The 26,360-nt window shown below is 42.0% G+C and overlaps 1 protein-coding gene across 3 annotated transcripts in view; it reads right to left on the minus strand.

Annotated features, from left to right (window-relative positions):
* Positions 1-788: 788 nt before the first annotated feature.
* LOC106601927 (transcription factor MafG) overlaps positions 789-26,360 on the minus strand; it is a 37,887-nt gene continuing 12,315 nt past the window's right edge. For all 3 annotated transcript variants that reach the window (XM_045715684.1, XM_045715683.1, XM_045715682.1), the window contains exons 2-3: positions 8,296-8,368; positions 789-7,960 (exon numbers count right to left, since the gene is read on the minus strand). In XM_045715684.1, coding sequence (XP_045571640.1) covers positions 7,505-7,960; positions 8,296-8,331 — 492 coding nt within the window. In that variant the 5' untranslated portion in view covers positions 8,332-8,368 and the 3' untranslated portion in view covers positions 789-7,504. The remainder of the gene's footprint in view (positions 7,961-8,295; positions 8,369-26,360) is intronic.

Below are 26,360 nucleotides of genomic sequence, written 5' to 3' on the forward strand. Positions count from 1 at the left end.
GAAGCATCTGATGAGGACAGAGAGACCTGTATGAGCTAATAGGAGGGAATGGTTGTACAAAGAAGCAATGCTGGGTTACACATGACAGTTACAATGTTGGCACAATCTTCCTGTCCCCAACCACACTGTGCTGGTGTGGATATGTACCTTTCACTGTGCTTTCCGTCACAGTTCCCGCAACTACAGCGGATGGATATGTAACCAGGCCAGTGCAGTACCAACAGCTCTGCTCAGTTTGGTTCAGCTCAGTAGCCTAGTGGGAAAAAGGTATTAGTCTAGACAGAACCATTAGTTCTTTGCTAACCATGTTCCCCACATTAAATATGTTCTGAATGTGAGTCAAGGTATAGGCATTCATGTGATGGGTGATGTCTGATGTGATGAACCATGTGTTAATACACTGAGGGGCCCAGGAGGCCCCGAGGGACAGGGGATGACTAACTCACTACTCTTCCTAATCTAGGACAGCTACGCACACCGCACATCCTTCATGACTCTCATGTTTTAGTCGTGTTGGGCCAAAAATATGTCCGCCGAGGTTAGTCAAACTGGGTCGCCCGCCCGATGGCTTTTTTTGGATCACAAAAAAAAGAGGAAATTGTGCCATCTAAATGATCGCCGCCTCCTGAAAACCCACCCTGGACAGCAAAAAGCCTTCCCCGTCAGTTTATTTTTACTAGCATCAAAGTGGGTCAATGACGCCACAGAAAAACATGACGAAACCTCATTTAAACATTTCAACAGTGTCTGAATGGGCCACCACAGGAAGAGAGGGTCACATTTAATAGTCCTTTTCAAAACCTTTTTATTGGTCATATAGAAAATAAAGTAAGCTGTATCAACAAACATACTATATATACACACACATCAATAACTTAGACATTTCAGAGAACCACGGTTAAAACCACAGTCATTATATATGAATACATCATATTACTTATCTACAGATTGCAAAAAAGTACAATAATTTACAAATAGTTACAATTAACTATTCTGTTTTCCATACAAAGTACTGCAATATCTTATTACAACCCATACAGAAAAATAACAAAAACAGATTAATAATAACTTTATATACCATTCAGACACTTCCAACAGCTTTATTTTCAGACTTAATACCTTTGAAACATAGACCTATACTCGAGTGAGAAATACCTGCACAGTCAAATGTTCACCAAGCATCATTTGATTCAAAAAAGCCTACATATCTCTACTAGAGCTAGCAAACCGTCACACAAGTGCTGAGAAGTTCTTCATCCTCTCCAATACAACTCGCTTTTAAACAAAAAGCCATAACCAAGTAAAAATGAGATCAGCTGCAGAACAAATTAATTCCAGTGTTAAGATCAATATCAGATACACGTTCAACAAACAAAGACAAACAAATGGACTTTCAGGAGACAATGAGCAGTAATGATTGAATTAGCAGCATGGTAGGAACCAAACTAACCAAACCACAAATGACAACAGAAATTGCAAGTGGCCCTTATGTTACTCAGGATTGTGTTCCTGGTCACGTCTTCTACTTCAGGACTTAACTTCAGCCCTGTTTTACAGATTGTATAATCACACATCTATAGACTGTATAATGTAGAATATCTGTAGGTTTAGTCTTTAGGACAGGTAATACCAGTCTTCTAATCTATGGAGTGATATTTGTGACAACAGAAATTCAATTTGTGAATACATATTCAGTTTCTGCTGGTTCTAATATCACTCCATAGTCTTCGGGTTTAGGGGTTTTGGTCAGGGGAAGTCTACTGCTTGAGAAGGGTTTAGTCAGGCGTTGGGCTACTTCCCCTAGACTAGAATCCCTTTAGACAGGCATTACAGTGAGTGAACATCTGGGGTGTGTCCAGTGAGGGTGGAACGCTCAACAACGTTGCAGATAAAAATATAAATGAATGGATCTGACACAATTCCCAATTCTATCATGACAGGTAATCATATCTGTTCTACACAATATATTTCTATCTGAACAGTTGTACCCTCTAGCAGTTCCCATGGTTTTCATCTCCTTCACCAACATAAACTAAGGGCCAACTGCAGTTTGGTGTGTGTGGGGTAAAAGAACAACAACGCCACAAAAACCTTCAAAGAATTCCAATCCAAAACACAGGAGCTGTTGGTAAAAAAATCATTAGACCACAGTCACGTGTCACTATTACAACAATATAGACTACTCTTCTAGCTTTACTCTCAAGCCTGTCCACTGAGTTTGCATATGTATAAGGGTCACTTTTTCACGACGGTCAACACTACCTACCTACTATACACCTTAGTGTGTGTGTGTGTGTGTGTGTGTGTGTGTGTGTGTGTGTGTGTGTTATTCCCTCTCCAGAAGAGATACATGTACAGTGAGCACCATAATTCATTGGACAGTGACCATTTTTTGTTATTTTGGTTCTGTACTCTAGCACTTTGTGTTTGAAAGGAAACAATGACAATGAGGGTGAAGTGCAGACTTTTAGCTTTAATTTGAGTGTATTTTCATACATATCGGATTAATCGTTTAGAAATGACAGCACCTTTTGTACATGGTCCCCCCATTTTAAGGTACTACAAGTATTTGTTGAATTGGCTTCACAGATGTGTGCTGTTAGGCAGGTGTATTTATTTGTGTCATTAGTGAATGCAGGAGAGCTGTTGATGAATAGCATTGATTCTACACTTTGCTATTGCTTTTGGAGGTTGTTGTTGGGGTGTGACAACATGAGGAAGACAGCAGTATAGATGCAAATGAAGCTGGCCGTCATAAGGCTCAGAAATGAAAATCAATCAATTATCAACATTGCAAAAACCCTGGGCATGCCCAAGTCAACAGTTTGGTTCATCATTAACAAGACAAAAAACAACCGGTGAACTCAATTATGTCAAAAGACCCGGTAGACTGAGGACGACCACTGTAGTGGATGACCGGAGAATACTCTATGGTGAAGAAATCACCCCTGACAACAGCCCAACAGATCAAAAACACTCTCCTGGAAGTAGGTGTAGATGTGTCAAAGTCTACCATACGTAGAAGACTACACCAGCAGGACTACAGAGGGTACACTACAAGATGCAAACCACTGATAAGCCTGAAGAACAGAAAGGCGAGATTACAGTTTGCTAAAAAGCACCTAAAAGAGCCCCAAGAGTTCTGGAAAAAAAGTATTGTGGACAGATGAGACAAAGATTAACATGTACCAGAGTGATGGAAAGAGGAAAGTGTGAGAAAAAAAAGACATGCCCATGATCCAAAGTATACCACCTCATCCGTGAAACATGGTGGAGGGGGTGTTATGGCTTGGGCCTGTATGGCTGCCAGTGGAACAGGCTCACTTGTCTTCATCGACGATGTGACTGCAGACAGAAGTAGAACAATGAATTCTGAAGTCTACAGAAATATTTTATCTGCTCAGATAAAACCAAATGCCTCCAAACTCATTGGACGGCACTTCATCATGCAACAAGACAATGACCCTAAACATACTGCTAGAGCAACGAAGGGGTTTTTGATGGCCAAAAAGTGGAAAATCCTTGACTGGCCGAGTAAATCACCGCATCTGAATCCAATTGAATATGCATTTAACATGCTGAAGAGGAGACTGAAGGCAATAAGTACCCGAAACAAGCAGGAACTGAAGATGGCTGCAGTACAGGCCTGGCAGAGCATCACCAGGGAAGATACCCAGTGTCTGGTGATGTCGATGTATCGCAGACTGAAGATGGCTACAGTACAGGCCTGGCAGAGCATCACCAGGGAAGATACCCAGCGTCTGGTGATGTCGATGCATCGCAGACTTCAAACAGTCATTGCATACAAAGGATATGTGACCAAATATTAACAATGATTACTTTATTCTACATTATGTTAAACTGTCTAATGTTTTTTGATGCCCGAAAATGGGGTTGACTATGTACAAAAGCTTCTATAATTTCTAAACAGTTCATCCGATATGTATGAAAATACCCTCAAATTAAAGCTAACAGTCTGCACTTCACCCTCATTGTCATCATATCCTTTCAAACTCAAAGTGCTAGAGTACAGAACCAAAATAACAAAAAAATGGTCACTGTCCAATGAATTATGGTGCTCACTGTACGTATGCGAGACAGGTCATAGGTCAGGATGCCTTTTTAACATTGTAAAGACACATTAAGGTTCACTCCACAAGACTGCCACAGCAACAAGAACGACAACACCCATACTGGGGAATGTCAAAAGTCATATATATCCATGGATTATCTTCCAGTCAATGGAAATATCTAAGTGTGTTCAGAAGACATAGTGAGGATGTTTTAGCGTACATACACTATATACTAGGGCTGTGTCTGATGGCACCCTATTCCCTATTTAGTGCACTGCTTTTGATAATGCACGGAAGTGTCCATTTCAGATGCCCCCTGATCTGATGTGAGCTCAGAGGTGTGGGGAATAGCATATTAGACAATGGAATGCAGACCTATTCTCTCCTGTTCAGGTCTACCTACCATACAACTTCATGTGCTCTGGGTTCCTCCTGCCTTCCTTGACTATTCTAGCTATAGGCTAACAGTCTGGATCGTGGATAATTTGGACACATCCAGCTCTCTGCTTCCTAACCTCTTCCTCTCAGCTGCTCTGTTTTAAAAGGATACGTTCAGTAACTCACAACTTAATGCTAGTGGTATCCTGACCCTGATAGAAGTCTATGAGCCAGGAGAAACTGGAATGATTGGGTTTTACATTACTTAAAGGTGATTTGGCATCATTTTTTGAACATTTGCCCCCATCACTCCCATTGATTTTTAGCTGACAGAGGATAAAGTTAGCTGAAGTTTATATTGGCTGTTTAAAGAAATTTCAACCATGGAATACAGTTTCTCCAGGCTCATATAGACTATATTTAGGGCAAGGAACCATCTGACATGAAGTTGTAAAATACCAAACATATCCCTTAATGTCATTACAAAGATACTGTCACCTTTTAAGGTACAACTGCTTCCTTTAACCCCTCTTAAAGGATCAGAAGACAGGGTTGACACTTGGCACGTAAGCAGCATTACTGGCAGCAGGTTCATCTTCCCACATCTTCATTTGGTGTCTGAACAAAAAGCCCTTTTAGAAAAATTTTCAATGAGCAACTATCAACATAAGTGCCATCCCCAACAGCTTCTTCTCAGAGCTGTAATGGTTTATTTTTAGGGCAACCTTGTTTTCTCCTGAGCAGAACAAGCTGGAGGTTAGTGCATGTTTACCCTCACACAAACCATGAACACAACCTGACAGTCAGGAGATGACCTGTTGTTAGTCACCTGTATAAAGCTGCATGCTGAGCCTCCCTTCTCATAGTTAGAATGATAAGTTATTTCTTCAAGGAGAACTTTTACAATGCTTGGATATATGGTAAGAGAGAGTCAAATATTTCGATTTTGCTTAGTCTTAGAAAGATTTAATTGTGAGGCTATTATCCCTTTGCAAATTGCAAGTAGTCCCCTTTGGTAAATGGATAAGAAAATAAAAGTTGAATCTAAATCAGAGGTGATGTCCCACTAGAATTGAAACCAAAGAGAGGTGAGGAGGGTCACTTAACTGGGATTCAAAATGAACCAAGGGCATTATCTTACCCCATAAAAATGAACCAAGGGCATTACCTTAGCATTATCTTACCCTACCTATGCCTGCTCGGTCGACAGTAATAACGTTGACAGTAATAACGATGCAATGACAAAAACATTTGTGAATCACAGCTAGTGGAAGAGATATCACAGATGCCAATATGGATGAAGACAATAGATGATGTTTACACCAGCTATATTATCTCTATTACAGATTCCTATAGAAAATACCACAGCATGACATCTATACAGTGAACAACACTGCCAACTGTCACTTATACACATCACGTCACGCGCTACCCCACACAGTACGCGCCTAGTCACTAGAAAAAGCTACCAGCCTTCAATAGTAAGCCACTTTTGGTACAATTGCAAAAAGGATATCACAGGTTTTTTTGTTTGAAGTTTTCTTTTCCAGTGTTTCTATAAACAATGCCAGATGCTCGTCTATGCATCAATACAAATCAAGAGCTCTAAGTCAACGACTTCTAGAATACACACACGTTGACAATTAAACAGTAAAGCTTGTTGTGTGAATATTATTTTGGAATATGTGACCAGCCAGTTCATGTTATTACATACGCACAAAAAAACTAGCTACAAAACAGTATCAACTTATTTACTCCATGGAGCACAAATTGAGTTTTAAAATGTTTTGAGGATAAAAAATATTGTCCCCCCAAAGCATAATCATCACAAGATCTTGTGAAAACATTCTGGTTCTCAGATACTGGAGAAAGAAACAATCTTGTAATCCTGGAATGGCATTGTCAACTCTAACATCACAGCTATTATTATCATCATCATCATCATCATCCCATACCAAGTAGGCTATGGTATTATTTTGCTGATCAGATTGACTCATTTCACTTACATGAAACTATGTAAGAGACATTTCCTATTTTTCAGTGCATGTGTGTATTATTGCATCTCCTGTTGGTAGAATTTTGTGACAGGCTGAACTGAACCTAAATAAATGCTCAACTTAAACAAAACTAAACAGGAAATTCTGTTACCAACTAAAATCACATGAACTGGTCTGATGGTTGAGTTACTAGTCCTTACTGAAGGTTGCTCACAATACATCAATAACATACAGCGCATTTCCCTCTTCTCATAGTGGTCAGTGCATTCTAACAGGCCCAGGCTTGTTGCTAAGTGCAATCACTCTTTCTCCACTTGTGTTACGGACAGAGGGCTAAGAACTTGACGCATAATGCCAACCGGGTGTGGCTAGACTGTTGGTGGCTAGTAGTTATGAAAGAGTGCATTTCCACATCAAAATCCCGTGTCGGGACGGAAAAGACTCAAAGGGCCATCTGGAGGAAACAAACAAACACTCAAACACTTAGTACCATGTACAAAAACACACAAATCAATCGACAGCTCGACTTCCAACACCAAATGGAGTGACATCAATTATGGATTGGGCTGTGTCGTACGACCTTCCTGGACTCACGTGACGTTTAACCTTTTGGAATCCAGTATGTGAAAATACACTATAGAGGATGTGTATAGTCCAGCGAAGGCTCATTGTAATGGCTGGAATGGAATTCATGAAACAGAGTCAAACATGTGGTTTCCATCTATTCCATTCCAGTCATTACAATGAGCCCGTCCTCCTATAGCTCCTCCGACAAGCCTTCTCTGGTGTATGTATTTCTGCTTGTACAGTGCCAAGGCAGAATGGAAGTATGGTTTATCCTACTAAAGGCTGTCTGATAAGGGTTGATGTGGCCTCTGCTGCTGGCCAATTGAAAGAGTGTTACTAGCTGGTACAAAGGTCTGGGGGGGGTTGTGTTGTGTGTTCTGGCCCAAAAGACAGACAAGGGAACTAATCCTGTGCTCCGTGATGATACACTGACTATAGTACACGTTGCTTCATTAGTCTGATAACTCTCCACGCCACCCAGCCCCGATACTACGACCTGGCTCCCGTCTTGGACTTGATGATGGTGATGACGCTGGTGGCCGTGGCCACCTTCCCAGGGACCAGGGGCCCCATGACCCCCCGACCCCCTGGGGTGAAGGCTACGGCCGGGCTGCGCGCCACAGTCCTGGCGAAGCTCTGCAGGGCCTCGTACTTGGAGCGCAGCGAGTCCAGTTCCACCTTCATGGTGGCGTTCTCTGTGGCCAGCTTGTCCACCTCCAGCTGCAGCGCCGTCTTCTGCTTCTCTAGCTCCTCCTTCTGGGTGACCCGCTTGACGCGGCAGCTGGCGGCGTAGCCACGGTTCTTCAGGGTGCGCCGCCGCTGCTTGAGCTGCAGGATTTCGTCCTTGGTGAGGCCGCGGAGGTGAGCGTTGAGCTCCCGGACAGACATGGTCACCAGTTCGTCGTCCGTGAGGCTGGTCCCATTCTCCCCTGGCTCCTTCTTCACCTGAGAGGGAAGTGAAGGAGGGATGATTTGATTTATTTTGGAGGTAAAAAAAAATTCTGTAAAAAGTACAAAGCCCAGAGGATAACTCATGAAAGCATTATACAGCCGTTATTTTCAATGTGGTGCAAAGAGCAGGGCAAAGGGGGGGATGTGGTCAGGAGAAGGAGGAAGAAGGGGGGACAAAGAGAAGGAGAGGAGGAAGAGGGGTGATGACAAACAAACAATTATAACTAGAGTACAGATGGTAAGAAGAACATACCTTTTCTCCCCACACTGACAGTGTGAGAGAGACAAAGGTTAAGGTAGGGGTCTCTGTACTTCTGTCGTAAGTTTACCTTCAAGGCTTTGTTTCCCTTGTTTGTAGTAGTCATGCCACGAGAGCCGCTTCCAACTACACCACTTGTTGGTCTGTGGAAGAGAAGAGCAATAAGAATCCATATAGCCAGAGGAGAAGAACAGTGAGGTTTCACTGAGAGTTCACATCAAATATAGAAGAACAGGAAAGGTGCTCAAAAAAATTATGTTCCTCAAACTCAAAATCCATTGGAGGAAAAGGTCAGAGAGGAAGGACCTGGGAAATTCCCCAATACGGTTGAGAAGGAATCAAGGAGATAGATTGTGCGGAATAGAGGAAAGGCACATTGTGACGAAGCCATTAGTTTTCAGAGATGGAGCAGAGACTGCAGCTCTTCTGCTAACAGTAACAGGCAGGCCAATCAGTAACAGGCAGGCCAATCAGAAACAGGCAGGCCAATCAGAAACAGGCAGGCCAATCATTTGAGCAACTGTGAACTAAAGGACAGTTGGCATTTGACAGTTTGGCACAACTACAGCAGTAGCGACTGTCACTTTGATTTATTAGAAAACAAAACCCTCAGCGGGGAACTTCCTCAACGAGCAGCCACCAGACAGGAAATACCTCAACTGAAAAAGTCACCATCCTACTGTATGTACCTGATAGGCTTGAAGTCATAAACAGTGCAATGCTTAAAGCACAGCAAAGAGCTGCTGGCAAATGCACGAAAGTGCTGTTTGAATGAATGCTTACGAGCCTGCTGCTGCCTACCACCGCTCTATCAAATCAGACTTAATTATAATAACACACAGAAATACGAGCCTTAGGTCATTAATATGGTCAAATCCAGAAACTATCATTTCGAAAACAAAACGTTTATTCTTTCAGTGAAATACGGAACCATTCCGTATTTTATCTAATGGGTGGCATCCATGAGTCTAAATATTGCTGTTACATTGCACAACATTCAATGTTATGTCATAATTATGTAATATTCTGGCAAACTAATTATGGCCTTTGTTAGGATGAAATGGTCTTCACAAAGTTCGCAACGAGCCAGGTGGCTCAAACTGCTGCATATACCCTGACTCTGCTTGCACAGAACGCAATAAAAGTGACACAATTGCCCTAGTTAAAAGAAATTCATGTTAGCAGGCAATATTAACTAAATATACAGGTTTAAAAATATATACTTGTGTATTGATTTTAAGAAAGGCATTGATGTTTATGGTTAGGAATATTGGTGCAACGGCAGTTCTTTTTTTGCGAATGCGCTTGTTAAATCACCCATTTGGCGAAGTAGGTTGTGATTCAATGACAAATTAATAGGTCCCGCATCCTTTATATGCAACGCAGTACAAGCTAGATAAACTAGTAATATCATCAACCATGTGTAGTTAACAAGTGATTATGTGAAGATTGATTATTTTTTATAAAATAAGTTTAATGCTAGCTAGCACCTTACCTTGGCTCCTTTCTGCACTCGCAGTCTCCTCGTGGAGTGCAATGTAAATCAGCTATAATCGGTGTCCAAAAATGCAGATTACCGATTGTTATGAAAACTTAAAATTGGCCCTAATTAATCGGCCATTCCGATTAATCGGTCAACCTCTAGTAGGGTTGCAAAGGGTCGGAAACTTTCCCGGGAAATATCCGGAAATTTTCCATGGGAAGTTAAGCCCTGGAATTTTGGGAATTTTGCTTAAATTCTTTTTTTTTTTTTTTAAGTCAGCTTATAACAGTGAACCTTTTTTGTGGGATACACATAAGGCAATTCCAGATCTTGTGGCATATTTTGGTTAAACTATCTCCAATTCAATGGAATTGCAACCCTCTGCATGTACAGTGCACTCTTCCATCACATGTACAGCTGATTCTCAAGATCTTGCACACAAATAAGATGCTATTGAGTCCACACCAATACACTGTCTGAGCCAAGGACTACATGCTTTCTGGTAAGTTTTGATTACAATAATGGGTGGGTGAATATATTTTATATGACATACATTATATTTTTGTTAACTAGTAAATAGTAGCCTACAGCAAAGTGTGTTTAAATAATTTCTAACTTGTGAACAATTTCTGCTAGCTAGTTTTTGCTACATTGTGGGTTTTAGCTTGCTTGAGCCTGCTAACTGAGGAGTGTTAATTCACCTGTTTCCATACACGTTTAATTTTTAACCTTTCTGGGACCGGGGGCAGTATTGAGTAGTTTGGATGAATAAGGTGCACTATGTAAACTGAAGGTTACTCAGGCCCAGAAGCTAGGATATGCATATGCATGGTAGTATTGGATAGAAAACACTCTAACGTTTCCAAAACTGTTAAAATAATGTTTGTGAGTATAACAGAACTGATATGGCAGGCGAAAACCAGAGGAAAATCCATCCAGGAAATGCTATTATTTTGAAATGGCTGTTTTTCCATTGAAAGCCTATCCACCATACAAAGACTTATGACCCAGTTCACGATCCCTATGGCTTCCACTACATGTGGCCAGTCTTTAGGCATTGTTTCAGGCTTTTACTCTGAAAAAATGAGGGAGAAACACCACTTTCAATGAGAGGACAGTGGAAATTTCCAGAGATGTGTCCTGCGCATGACCGGTAGCACGCCTTTCTTGTTTTTCCTTTTCTATTGACGAAGCTATTGTCCGGTTGAAATATGATCGATTATTTATGACAAAAACAACCTGAGAATTGATTATAAACATCGTTTGACATGTTTCTACAAACTTTTATGGTACTTTCTTGATTTTTCGTCTGCCTGCTGTGACTGCTCTTTGTGCCAATGGATTACTGAACAAAACGCACCAACAAAACTGAGGTTTTTGGACATAAAGAGGGACTTTATCGAGATAAAAAAACGAACATTTATTGTGTAACATGGAGTCTTGTGAGTGCAACCATATGAAGATCATCAAATTTTATCGCTATTTTGTTACTCCTCTACTTGGCTGGTTACTGTTTGTAATGATTTGTCTGCTGGGCGCTGTTCTCAGATAATCGCATGGTATGCTTTCGCCGTAAAGCCTTTCTGAAATCTGACACAGTGGTTGGATTAACAAGAAGTTTATCTTTAAGCTGATGTATAACATTTGTATCTTTTATGTATGTTTATTATGAGAATTTCTGTTTTGTTGAGTTTCACGCTCTGCAATTTCACCGGATATTATTTGAGACAGTGGATTACTGAACAAAACACTCTAACAAAACTGAGGTTTTTGGATATAAAGAGGGACTTCATCGAACAAAACAAACATTTCTTGGGTAACTGGGAGTCTTGTGTGTGCAACCATATGAAGATCATCAAAGGTAAGTGATTAATTTTATCGCTATTTCTGACTTTTGTTACTCCTTTACTTGGCTGGTAACTGTTTGTAATGTTTTGTGTGCTGGGCGCAGTTCTCAGATAATCGCATGGTATGCTTTCGCAGTAAAGTATTTTTGAAATCTGACACTGTGGTTGGATTAACAAGAAGTTTATCTTTAAGCCCTCATGGAATAGCCTAACACTTGTATGTTTTAGGAATTTTTATTATGAAATTTCTGTTGTTTGAATTTGGCACTCTGCAATTTCACTGGCTAGCGGAACACCTATCCCTAATAGGTTTTAAACAACTCCTTTTGTAAGATAGATAAAACATTTAACTGCTTAACTATTTATCTGTACATGGAATTGTATTGGTTCGTTTTTTTACTCGATTTTTCTAACCTTTACAGGAAAATGCCACAGGCACTATCTGATGTCTGGAGACATTTCACTGCAACTAATATAGAAGGAAAAGCTGAGTACATTTGCAAATACTGTGCCAAATCATATGTGAAGAATGCAACAAAGATGCAGAATCATCTGGCCAAGTGCATAAAGTTCCCTCAGCAATCACAACAAGCAACCTCTTACAAAAGTCCCTCTACTTCTATTCGAGGTGAAAATTATGAATCAGACACCTTATCGATAGCAACAGCTCATGGTCCTCCTGGAATCACAAGTTTTTTTGACTCAATGGAGGAATGTAGTCAGAGAAATGCTGATGAATGTCTTGCTTGAGCTGTGTATGCAACTGGTTCACCTCTGATGCTCACAGGCAATGTGTATTGGAAGAGATTTCTGAATGTTCTTTGCCCAGCATACACCCCTCCAACCAGACATGTTTTATCTACTCATTTGCTGGATGTAGAATTCAACAGAGTTCAGGTGAAGGTCAAGCAAATCATAGAGAAAGCAGACTCTATTGCAATCATCTCTGATGGGTGGTCGAATGTTCGTGGGCAAGGAAAAATTAACTACATCATCTCCACCCCTCAACCAGTATTCTACAAGAGCACAGACACAAGGGACAACAGACACACCGGTCTCTACATTGCAGATGAGCTGAAGGCAGTCATCAATGACCTTGGACCACAGAAGGTATTTGCACTGGGGACAAACAATGCAGCGAACATGAAGGCTGCTTGGTCTAAAGTGGAGGAGTCCTACCCTCACATCACACCCTTTGGCTGTGCTGCTCATGCATTGAATCTACTCAAGGACATCATGGCACTGAAAACAATGGATACACTCTACAAGAGAGCCAAGGAAGTGGTTAGGTATGTGAAGGGTCATCAAGTTATAGCAGCAATCTACCTCACCAAGCGAAGTGAGAAGAATAAGAGCACCACATTGAAGCTGCCCAGTAATACCCGTTGGGGTGGTGTTGTCATCATGTTTGACAGTCTCCTGGAGGGAAAAGAGTCTGCCGATATGGACAGCCCCCATCAAGAGGATCCTCCTGGATGATGCATTTTGGGAAAGAGTGGTAAGCAGCCTGAAACTCCTGAAACCTATAGCAGTAGCCATTCCGCAGATTGAGGGAAACAATGCCATCCTGTCTGATGTTCAGACTATGCTTGCAGATGTAAGAGAATAAATCCGTACTGCCCTGCCCACTTCACTGTTGCTCCAAGCAGAGGAAACTGCAGTTCTGAAATACATCAAAAAGCGTGAAGACTTCTGCCTGAACCGCATACATGCTGCAGCGTACATGTTGGACCCCAAGTATGCTGGCAAGAGCATCCTGTCTGGTGCAGAGATCAACAAGGCCTATGGTGTCATCACTACCATGTCTCGCCACCTTGGCCTGGATGAAGGCAAGGTTCTTGGCAGTCTGGCCAAGTTCACTTCCAAGCAAGGGCTTTGGGATGGAGATGCAATATGGTAGTCGGGCCAACATATCTCATCAGCCACCTGGTGGAAGAGACTTTGTGGATCTGAGGCTCTTTCCCCTGTTGCCACCATCATCCTCCAAATCCCACCAACATCAGCCACCTCAGAGCACAACTGGACCTTGTTTGGGAACACACAAACCAGAGCACGCAACAGATTGACCAATACAAGGGATGAAAAATTGGTGGCCATCCGGGCAAATTTGAGGCTTTTTGAACCTGACAACGAGCCATCCTCAACAAGGTTGGAAAGTGACAATGAAGGTGAGGCCTCAGAGTTTGATTTTCAAGAGGTGGATATTGAGGAGGTCCAGGGAGAAGACATGGAAGCCTGAGAGGAAGACAACCAAAGCTTTAGTCTATAAACTATCATTTTACAGATGTATGTTGAAAACATTTTTGGGAGATGCAATGGATCATTGGGGATCATTCAATATTCCCTTTCTTTTGTTGTTCAGTGAAATCATCCCATGTGAAGAGTCAACTCATTTAATTAAAGTTCAATTCGTAACTAAATTGTTTTTTTTATTTCTATTGAAAGGATTTAATCATATGCAATTATGTCTACTTATGATAAGGTAAAAGGTTTCTGTTTCCATATGATATGGTAAATATATCCAATGCAAAAAACATCATTTAAACGGTATTAATATTAATTCCCATATATTCCTGATAAATCCCATGGAAAGTTTCCACCTATGAATACATCCTAATGTGTAGTATTCCGGAACCCCTTCCAGCTGAGCTGGTCCACAGTCAGTGTGAGCCTTGTCACAGTGTCAGAGGGTAGCAGGACACAAGCTTGTGACTGAGTAGAGCAGTGGCCCTTGACGAACTGCTTTACTCAACACAGAGAAAAAGCTGTGTCAGCGCCACGGCATGCCGAGCACAGCCAACACACACACACACACACACACACACACACACACACACACACACACACACACACACACACACACACACACACACACACACACACACACACACTCTATAAGCTCATTTACACAGGGTGTGTGAGAGTAGCGCTTGGCTGCATGTGTGTGCGTGTAATCGTGATGGCTAACACCTCAGTTTTGCAAATAGCTGTAAATATGTGAGACGAAGCGTGAGAGGATGTGTAGACTACACACAGCAGAGACGATGGAGAAACAGAAAGAGAAACAGAGAGATGAGTAGTCGTACTGAAGTGCGGCCAAGACGTTGCCATGGCAACAACGGGGTGGGGGGCTACAGGTGGAAACGACAGCTCACCTGAGCCAAACGGGATGAGACAGGCCACTTGTTAAAAATGACCTGGATACGACACAATCACACAGGCAGTGGAGGAATGGAACACAGGGTCACATTGTGGCTCGCATTCTTGATGCTTCCCTTTCAAATACCCTCATGGAATAGCCTAACAATGTTTTCTCTCCGCTAGCTAGTAGGCTAACCCCTAACATTCCATTCCACAGTCAGTAGAAATAGATAAGGCGTATTTCCATCTAGTTGTGGCTATAAATAATAGTTCCTCTACTGAGTCCCCACCAGGAAGCCTTCCAAAATACTACAGAGATAATGGGATATAGAAATATGATTAGGGTTGCAAAGGGTCGGAAACTTTCTGGGAAATTTTCCATGGGAAGTTAAGCCCTGGAAATTTTCTTAAATTCTTCAACAACAAAAAGTTAGCTTATAACAGTGAACTTTTTTTGTGGGATACACATAAGGCAATTCTACAGAAAGTTTCCACCTGAATATTCCCCAAAATGTGCAACCCTAAATATGATGCACAGATAGACTAATGGATGATGAGAGACAGTCAAGTAGCCTATAGTCCTAGTCCCACGGGCCCAGGCTACCTTCTCTTTACAGCTGGTGTAGCTTGGCTATACTAGTAGGGTTAGTGATGAGACTTAAAGTGAAAGGCTGCCAAATCTACAATCTGTGTACTTTGCACAGGTAACATTGTTCAAAAGCAGAGAACAGAGCAGAATTGTCTTGAAGGCAACACAAGTGGACAACTCTGTCGGCCTGTTTCCAAGTTGAGGAGAATTTCGTGACACAGCTGTGCAGGGTGACAGGCCAGCACCTCATTCAGCCACACAACTGCAGGGTGACAGGCCAGCACATCGTTCAGCCACACAACTGCAGGGTGACAGGCCAGCACATCGTTCAGACACACAGCTGCAGGGTGACAGGCCAGCACCTCATTGAGCCACACAGCTGCAGGGTGACAGGCCAGCACCTCATTGAGCCACACAGCTGCAGGGTGACAGGCCAGCACCTCATTGAGCCACACAGCTGCAAGTTGGCAGTGAATTTGAAAAATGTATGGAATCATTCCACTAAAACTGGCCGGCTAGCATACAGTGCAGAAAAATTATTCAAATTAATTTTACACAATATCTTATCACAGCACTGGCAAACCATGGTTGACCAACTCCTTGACCAAAATGGCTGACCTTTATCCCCCGTCATAAGAAGGTTCATGTCCATTCTAGTTCCATTGGTCCAAATGACCTTACATGGAAGTGCAAAAAAAGTCCACACGCGCTAGCAGGCGCACACAAAAGACAGCAAGTGATTGGACTGGGACTAGGCGGCAACCTTGCATCTGACAGGTTCACCCTCTAACATTCACAGCAGAGGACGGAGCATTGGGCACCAACGTCCTCCTCACACACAAATGATTTACCTCCCATAAACGACTTCACCTTGTGTGTACGCCAAGAGAACGGAGGCAGAGCCACGGCTCAGGAGAAGGGATGGGGGTGGCGGGGGAGGGGGAGGGACGGATGGGGGACACGGAGTGTCTTTTGTAGGCGCACGCTGCATTTTTATGAATCGCCCTGGAAGAATGCTGACAAAACCAGAGCTGATTGCTTGTTGCTCGTAGAGGAGACATTACACCCACAGGAAATGGAAAGCGCTGAGTGTGGCCGCTCAACCCCAGTGAAAGGAGGAGAAAGAGAGATTGGGGAGGAGAGACAGAGACACTGAGCAGAGAGAGCGAGAGAGAGGTATAAACAGCCTTGTGAAAAATGCACTCTCAACACATTTGGAGGAACTGAAAAGAAGATAAAAACCCTGATCTCAGCAAGGACCGACCAAGGAGCCAATTAGGACAGTTAAAGAAGTTGAACTATCGCATATATCCCAAATGGCACCCTATTCCCCATGTAGTGCACTACTTTTGACTAGGTCACATAGGGCTCAGTTCAAAAGGAGTACACTGTATAGGGAATAAGGTGCTATTTGGAACACCACCAGTCCAACCTTCAAAACACCCATCAAGACTGTCTGCCTCTCCCTAAATCTCATCATCTCTGCATCGTATGATCACTTCTGTGACAGGAGTTCCAATAACTAACTGAATAGCTGGTTTTACTCCACGGGCCGGCAGGCTGCCTGAGATGTGCAGGAGGATTTCCTCTGCCTACGTTCCAACAGCGCCTACAGGAATCACAACCACGCTTTGTGGGTTGTTTGGGATTAGTACCTGTACCTGTCCCTTTAGCTGCAATAGGAGCTATTTTGGGTGCTTGGGCCGCTCTCACACCAGAGAGCAGCATGGACATGAACTGCACACCCTTAGGTAGGACTGACTGTCCGTCCGTCATGCTATCCATATGCTAGTCTTTTATTTTTTTAGCTTGAAGTTCAGATTGCAACTTCTCTATTTTGCGCTCTGATGTCTGGGATTTCACAGTGGTATTAAGCATATTAGTCGCTAGTTTGCTGTGTCGCAATTCGCCCCCCCGAGTAAAAACACAACAAGCTCTAGAACTTGCTTCTTAAAAGTTTTGCCAATATATTGCCTAATGGAATCTAATGTAAGACCATTCGAGACTTTTTGATCAAATTATTAATACGAGATGATTGCCATAAATCAAAAATATTCATTCCTTGCATATTCGTCATCACGTAAGCTACGTATTTCGCCATCGCGTAAGCTACGTATTTCGTCATCACGTAAGCTACGTATTTCGCCATCACGTAAGCTACGTATTTCGTCATCGCGTAAGCTACGTATTTCGTCATCACGTAAGCTACGTATTTCGTCATCGCGTAAGCTACGTATTTTGTCATCACGTAAGCTACGTATTTCGCCATCACGTAAGCTACGTATTTCGCCATCGCGTAAGCTACGTATTTCGTCATCACGTAAGCTAAGTATTTCGTCATCGCGTAAGCTACGTATTTTGTCATCGCGTAAGCTACGTATTTTGTCATCACGTAAGCTACGTATTTCGTCATCGCGTAAGCTACGTATTTTGTCATCGCGTAAGCTACGTATTTTGTCATCACGTAAGCTACGTATTTCGCCATCACGTAAGCTACGTTTTTCGTTACATAAATCTGTGAATCTATTGGAATAAACAGAAATTTAGTCAAAAATGAAAGCATGTTGTGTTCCTTTGCCTAGCTACCGCAGTAAACAACTATCAAGCAGTAGTCCTGCAGTTGCAGTGCATCTACACATACATGACATTCGCTAACCTAGCATGGATCTCAAAGTCACTACTCATCACTGGGTCTCGGATTCACTTTAGATGTCCACACTCACCAAGAATGACATTTGGTAGTTCATTACAGCAGAGATGGTGGCTTTTAGCATAGTTTTAGCATCTCTGTAAAGCGGATAAAAAAGGTATAGCCAGAGCACTGTGTTTACTAAGCTACAGATCCTGCTAACTTTACAGCAGCAAAGGGAGCATGTTGAAGGAGGAAGGAGATGGAGTCACAGATTAAGGTAGAAAAACATTTGTTCATAATAGTCCATTTACACTACTGCTATTGGGTGTATTGGATATATTTAATATAAAAGGTAAGCCAAATATTTTCTAAAATGTATTAGAACAGTTATATAAAAAAGAATGGTCTTCATCCATAAAATCAGCTGTTACACAGTTCTACAATTACAGTTCCAGACCTACTGTAGGTGGCCATGTTGATAAACCTACAGAGGACAGTGAGTGGTGTGAGGGGGGTCGGCCATGTTGATAAACCTACAGAGGACAGTGAGTGGTGTGAGGGGGGTCGGCCATGTTGATAAACCTACAGAGGACAGTGAGTGGTGTGAGGGGGGTCGGCCATGTTGATAAACCTACAAAGGACAGTGAGTGGTGTGAGGGGGGTCGGCCATGTTGATAAACCGACAGAGGACAGTGAGTGGTGTGAGGGGGGGTCGGCCATGTTGATAAACCTACAGAGGACATTGAGTGGTGTGAGGGGGGGTCGGCCATGTTGATAAACCTACAGAGGACAGTGAGTGGTGTGAGGGGGTCGGCCATGTTGATAAACCTACAGAGGACAGTGAGTGGTGTGAGGGGGGTCGGCCAGGTTGATAAACCTACAGAGGACAGTGAGTGGTGTGAGGGGGGTCGGCCATGTTGATAAACCTACAGAGGCCAGTGAGTGGTGTGAGGGGGGTCGGCCATGTTGATAAACCTACAGAGGACAGTGAGTGGTGTGAGGGGGGTCGGCCATGTTGATAAACCTACAGAGGACAGTGAGTGGTGTGAGGGGGGTCGGCCATGTTGATAAACCTACAGAGGACAGTGAGTGGTGTGAGGGGGGGTCGGCCATGTTGATAAACCTACAGAGGACATTGAGTGGTGTGAGGGGGGGTCGGCCATGTTGATAAACCTACAGAGGACAGTGAGTGGTGTGAGGGGGGTCGGCCATGTTGATAAACCTACAGAGGACAGTGAGTGGTGTGAGGGGGTCGGCCAGGTTGATAAACCTACAGAGGACAGTGAGTGGTGTGAGGGGGGTCGGCCATGTTGATAAACCTACAGAGGCCAGTGAGTGGTGTGAGGGGGGTCGGCCATGTTGATAAACCTACAGAGGACAGTGAGTGGTGTGAGGGGGGTCGGCCATGTTGATAAACCGACAGAGGACAGTGAGTGGTGTGAGGGGGTCGGCCATGTTGATAAACCTACAGAGGACAGTGAGTGGTGTGGGGGGGGGGGAGCTATTGGTTACCCTACACAGTATCTAGCCTACACCATGGCCCCCTTGATGAATATTTATCACTGTCATTCCCTGTGTGTGTGTGTACGCGCACGCACGTGTCGCTCAATACGTGTGCACACACCTGTGTTATAGTGAGTAAGCTGTATGTATATATGTTGTGTGTATAACTGTCCGCGGGAAAAAATATATATATGGTCGCCCGAGAGTCGTCTGTTCTATTAACCAAATCGATTGGTAGAAATTGTTAAACGTGTTTTGTTCCAAATATAGGCACATCCTGTATTTTAATCAGATCAACTACAGTATATGCACAGAGCTTGTCTGACGCTTTAAGCGCACTGTTCGACTAAATCATTAAGACACAAATGACTAGAGGGAGTCCGACCGCAATTGATTTGATTGTGCTCAGACTTGCTGCACTGTGTTAAAAAAAAGAAAAAAGGACAGCGTGTGACCAGCACCCATTGTCTCTCTCCTCCACACTGCAGAGACCACTACAGAACATCAGTGTTTATCACCATGTCCATGTTGCTGAAGCTGAATAATTACAGCCATTTCTGACTGAAAAGTTCTGTTACCAAAATCCCTCATTTGTTTAGGGAAAAACATTCCCTATTCCCTCAACCCTTACTCTTTTTACGTGACACAGGTATGCATCGCATGCACGTGATCAATAGGGCTTGACCTATAGCATATCATAATCCCATCAATAAATTGTTTATAAACAAACTCCGAACACGTGACAGCAAAATGGATGCAGAGGACATGACAAAAACTGGAAACGGGAATGTTTACTGGTTGCTTATGAGATAAAAGGGGAAGTCAGATTTGTGGAATAAATGTGACAAGTTGTGGAAATACAAGAGATCAAGAAAAATAAGGTAAGGAGCAAGTGCTGCGTGCATATTAAGTACGCCAAACAGGTGAAGTTATATTACAATATAATTTGTCTGACCATTTGGAATAGAGGTCGACCGATTATGGTTTTTCAACACCTATACTGATTATTGGATGCCCAAAAGGACCGATACCGATTAATCGGACGATTTTTCCCATTTATTTATTTATTAGTAATAATGACAATTGCAACAATATTGAATGAACACTTATTTTAACTTAATATAATACATCAATACTATCTATTTAGCATCAAATAAATAATAAAACGTGTTCAATTTGGTTTAAATAATGCAAAAACAAAGTGTTGGAGAAGAAAGTAAAAGTGCAATATGTGCCATGTAAAAAAGCTAACGTTTAAGTTCCTTGCTCAGAACATATGAAAGCTGGTGGTTCCTTTTAACATGAGTCTTCAATATTCCCAGGTAAGAAGTTTTAGGTTGTAGTTATTATAGGAACTATAGGACTATTTCTCTCTATACGATTTGTATTTCATATACCTTTGACTATTGGATGTTCTTATAGGCACTTTAGTATTGCCAGTGTAACAGTATAGCTTCCGTCCCTCTTCTCGCTCCTACCTGGGCTCGAACCAGGAACACATCGACAACAGCCACCCTCGAAGCAGCGTTACCCATGTAGAGCAAGGGGAACAACCACTCCAAGTCTCAGAGCGAGTGACGTTTGAAACGCTATTAGCACACACCCCGCTAACTAGCTAGCCATTTCACATCGGTTACACCAGCCTAATCTCGGGAGTTGATAGGCTTGAAGTCATAAACAGCGCAATGCTTGAAGAATTGCGGAGAGCTGCTGGCAAACGTACGAAGGTGCTGTTTGAATGAATGCTTACGAGCCTGCTGCTGCCTACTATCGCTCAGTCAGACTGCTCTATCAAATCTTAGACTTAATTATAACATAATAACACACAGAAATACGAGCCTTTGGTCATTAATATGGTAGAATCCGGAAACTATAATTTCAAAAACAAAACGTGTATTATTTCAGTGAAAAACGGAACCGTTCCGTATTTTATCTAACAGGTGCCATCCCTAAGTCTAAATATTCCTGTTACATTGCACAACCTTCAATGTTATGTCATAATTATGTACAATTCTGGCAAATGAATTATGGCCTTTGTTAGGAATAAATGGACTTCACACAGTTCGCAATGAGCCAGGCGGCCCAAACTGCTGTATATACCCTGACTGCTTGCACGGAATGCAAGAGAAGTGACACAATTTTCCTAGTTATAAGAAATTCATGTTAGCAGGCAATATTAACTAAATATGAAGGTTTCAAAATATATACTTGTGTATTGATTTTAAAGAAAGGCATTGATGTTTATGGCTAGGTACATTGGTGCAACGACATTGCTTTTTTCATAAAAGTGCTTGTTAAATCATCACCCGTTTGTCAAGGTAGGCTGTGATTTGATGAGAAATTAACAGGTACCGCATCGATTATATGCAACTAGTAATATCATCAACCATGTGTAGTTAACTAGTGATTATGTTAAGATTGATCGTTTTTTATAAGATAAGTTTAATGCTAGCTAGCAACTTACCTTGGCTTCTTGCTGCCCTCGCGTAACAGGTAGTCAGCCTGCCATGCAGGCTCCTCGTGGAGTGCAATGTAAGGCAGGTGGTTAGAGCTTTGGACTAGTAACCGGAAGGTTGCAAAAACGAATCCCCGAGCTGACAAGGTAAAAATCTGTTGTTCTGCCCCTGAACAAGGCAGTTAACCCCCCGTTCCTAGGCTGTCATTGAAAATAAGAATGTATTCTTAATCTGACTAGTTAAATAAAGGTGTAAATATATATATATATATATATATATATATATATATATATATATATATATATATATATATATATATATTTTAAAAAATGTAAACCTAAAAATAAATGTTAAAAATAACAGCAAATCGGTCTCCAAAAATACCGATTACTGATTGTTATGAAAACTTGAAATCGGCCCTAATTAATTGGCCATTCCGATTAATCGGTCGACCTCTAATTTGGAACAATGTAAACACTAAATAAATAAGCGTACCAAAGAGTCTGTTGTAACGTTGAGTTTTTTTTGTAAAGCCTTTATGACAGTACAGACTAAATGAATGCAATTTACGAAATGGAACGGTTTATTTATTGTTTACGCAAATTATTCAAGGGTCGCTTTAACTTTTTTTGTTACGAAAATGCTTGGATAGCATTTCAAATCATGAATGACTCATATGCTGTGTGATGACATGAACAGATAAATGACTGATTGATACAGTAGCCTATATAAGGCCTATAAGTTATGGTATTTTGAACTAAAGCTCGATGGTTGTTATACAAGGCTGCTATACTAAGCCTACTAATGATAACATGACTTATCAAACCAAATTTTATTGCTCACATACACATGGTTAGCAGATGTTATTGCGACAGCCCGACAGGATGCGCTCAACTGTGCATCTGTAGAAGTTTGTGAGAGTTTTTTACAAGCCAAATTTCTTCAGCCTCTGGGGCCCCACAAGGGTGCGTTCTCAAATTAAACAACTTCTTTGCTCACTTTGAGGACAATACAGTGCCACTGACACGGCCTGCTACCAAAGCCTGTGGGCTCTCCTTCTCCGTGGCCAACGTGAGTAAAACATTTAAACGTGTTAACCCTCAGAAGGCTGCCGGCCCAGAGGACATCCCTAGCCGCGTCCTCAGAGCAAGCACAGACCAGCTGGCTGGTGTGTTTACGCACATAATCAATCCCTATCCCAGTCTGATGTGCCCACATGCTTCAAGATGGCCACCATTGTTCCTGTTCCCAAGAAAAAAAAGGTAACTGAACCTGTTGTGGATAGGGGGCAGTATTTTCACGGCCGGATAAAAAACGTACCCGATTTAATCTGGTTACTACTCTTGCCCAGAAACTAGAATATGCATATACTTAGTCGATTTGGATAGAAAACACTCTAAAGTTTCTAAAACTGTTTGAATGGTGTCTGTGAGTATAACAGAACTCATATGGCAGGCAAAAACCTGAGAAGATTCCATGAAGGAAGTGGCCTGTCTGACAATTTGTAGTCCTTCTGTTGCATCTCTATCGAAATTACAGCATCTGAGCTGTTACGTGACACTTTCTAAGGCTTCCATTGGCTCTCTAAAGCCTTCAGAAAGCGGATTGACGCGTCTCCTGTCTCTGGGCAGATAACAGGAGCAGAGTTTGTCAGTGGTCTGCCTGGGGACAGAGAAACTGGAGATGCGCGTTCACGAGACCTCGCCATTTTTTTCTTTCCCTCTTTGAACACAACATTGTCCGGTTGTAATATTATCGCTATTTTACGAGAAAAAAAGCATAAAAATTGATTTTAAACAGCGTTTGACATGCTTCGAAGTACGGTAATGGAACATTTTGAATTTTTTTGTCACGAAATGCGCTCGCGCGTTACCCTTTGGATAGTGACCTGAACGCACGAACAAAACTGAGGTATTTGGATATAACTATGGATTATTTGGAACCAAAACAACATTTGTTTTTGAAGTAGAAGTCCTGGGAGTGCATTCTGACGAAGAACAGCAAAGGTAATCCAATTTTTCTAATAGTAATTCTGAGTTTAGTGAGCCCCGAAGTTGGCGGGTGTCTGAATAGCTAGCCTGTGATGGCTGAACTATGTACTCAGAATATTGCAAAATGTGCTTCCGCCGAAAAGCTATTTTAAAATCTGACACAGCGATTGCATAAAGTAGTTCTGTATCTATAATTCTTAAAATAATTTTTATGTATTTTGTCAACGTTTATAATGAGTAATTTAGTAAATTCACCGGAAGTTTTCGGTGGGTATGCTAGTTCTGAACATCACATGCTAATGTAAAAAGCTGTTTTTTTATATAAATATGAACTTGATTGAACAAAACATGCATGTATTGTATAACATAATGTCCTAGGAGTGTCATCTGATGAAGATCATCAAAGGTTAGTGCTGCATTTAGCTGTGGTTTGGGTTTTTGTGACATATATGCTTGCTTTGAAAATGGCTGTGTGATTATTTTTGGCTGGGTTCTCTGACATAATCTAATGTTTTGCTTTCGCTGTAAAGCCTTTTTGAAATCGGACAATGTGGTTGGATTAATGAGAGTCTTATCTTTCAAATGGTGTAAAATAGTCATATGTTTGAGAAATTTAAGTTATAGCATTTTTAAGGTTTTTGTATTTCGCGCCACGCTCTACCATTGGATATTTGGCGAGGCGTTCCGCTAGCGGAACGTCTGTCCTCAACAGGTTAAACGACTATCGCCCCATAGCACTCACTTCTGTCATCATGAATTGCTTTGAGAGACTAGTTAAGGACCATATCACCTCCACCCTACCGGATACCCTAGACCCTAGACCCACTCCAAGAGGTCCACAGACGACGCAATCGCCATCAAACTGCCCTATCCCATCTGGACAAGAGGAATACCCATGTAAGAATGCTGTTAATTGACTATAGCTCAGCATTCAACACCATAGTACCCTCCAAGCTCATCGTTAAGCTTGAGGCCCTGGGTCTCGATGTGGATAGGTCTCAACCCCTATCCACATCGACGGGATAGCAGAGTACAGTCTGCACAACACATCACCGGGGGCAAACTACCTGCCCTCCAGGACACCTACAGCACCCGATGTCACAGGAAGGTCAAAAAGATCATCAAGGACAACAACCACCCGAGCCACTGCCTGTTCACCCCGCTATCATCCAGAAGGTGAGGTCAGTACAGGTGCATCAAAGCTGGGAACGAGAGACTGAAAAACGGCTTCTATCTCAAGGCCATCAGACTGTTAAACAGCCATCACTAACAGAGTGGCTGCTGCCAACATACTGACTCAAATCTCTTGCCACTTTAATAAATGGATTTAATAAAGCTATCACTAGTCACTTTAAATAAACCGCACTTTAATGTCTACATATCATACATTACTCATCTCATCTGTATACACTGTATTCTACACCATCTACTGCATCTGGCCTATGCCACACGGCCATGGCTCATCCATATATTTATATGTACATATTCTTATTCATCCCTTTACATTTGTGTGTATAAGGTAGTCGTTGTGAATTTGTTAGATATTACTGCACTGTCTGAACCAGAAGCACAAGCATTTCGCTACACTCGCATTAACATCTGCTAACTATGTGTATGTGACAAAAACAATTTGATTTGAGTTTCCTAAGGACTAGAAGCGAGGCAGCCCTCTGTTGGCGCCATCTTAAATCATTATCATTATAATCATAATAATAACAATAAGGAGATGAAGAAAAAGGAGGGTTATTATTATTAGAAAATGTTGTTTTTCTGAAAATGTGGAAGCGTAAACACTAAATAAGTAATACCAGAGGCTGTTCAAATAATAATAATAAAAAAGTTAAAGGCTTTATTACACAACAGCAAAGATTAAAAACAGACGAATTTGTGAAATTGTTTATCCGACATGTGGTTGTGTGAGGCTTGGTGCTCAGAGAATCTGTATGCTATTAAACAAACACTCAACCAGCCAACAGAAGCAGGATCTGTCTTATTTCTGTAGATATACAAGCTACACACAATAACCCCATAATCACAAAGCAAAAACAGGTTTAGAAATGTTTGCACATTTATTAAAAATAAAAACACCTTATTTACAGAAGTATTCAGACACTTTGCTATGAGACTCGAAATTGAGGTCAGGTGCATCCTGTTTTCATTGATCATCCTTGAGATGTTCCTACCACTTAATTGGAGAACACCTGTGATTGGACAGGATTCGGAAAAGGCACATTTGTGTATATAAGGTACCACAGTTGACAGTGCATGTCAGAGCAAAAACCAAGCCATGGAGTCAAAGTAATTGTCCGTAGAGCTCCGAGACAGGATTGTATCGAGGCACAGATCTGGGGAAGGGTACCAAAACATTTCTGCAGCATTGAAGGTCCCCAAAAACACAGTGGCCCCCATCATTCTTAAAATAGAAGAAGTTTGGAATCACCAAGACTCTTCATAGAGCTGGCCACCTGGCCAAACTGAGCAATCGGGGGAGAA

The sequence above is a fragment of the Salmo salar genome, chromosome ssa03 (assembly GCF_905237065.1).
Source record: "Salmo salar chromosome ssa03, Ssal_v3.1, whole genome shotgun sequence".
NCBI lineage: Eukaryota > Metazoa > Chordata > Actinopteri > Salmoniformes > Salmonidae > Salmo > Salmo salar.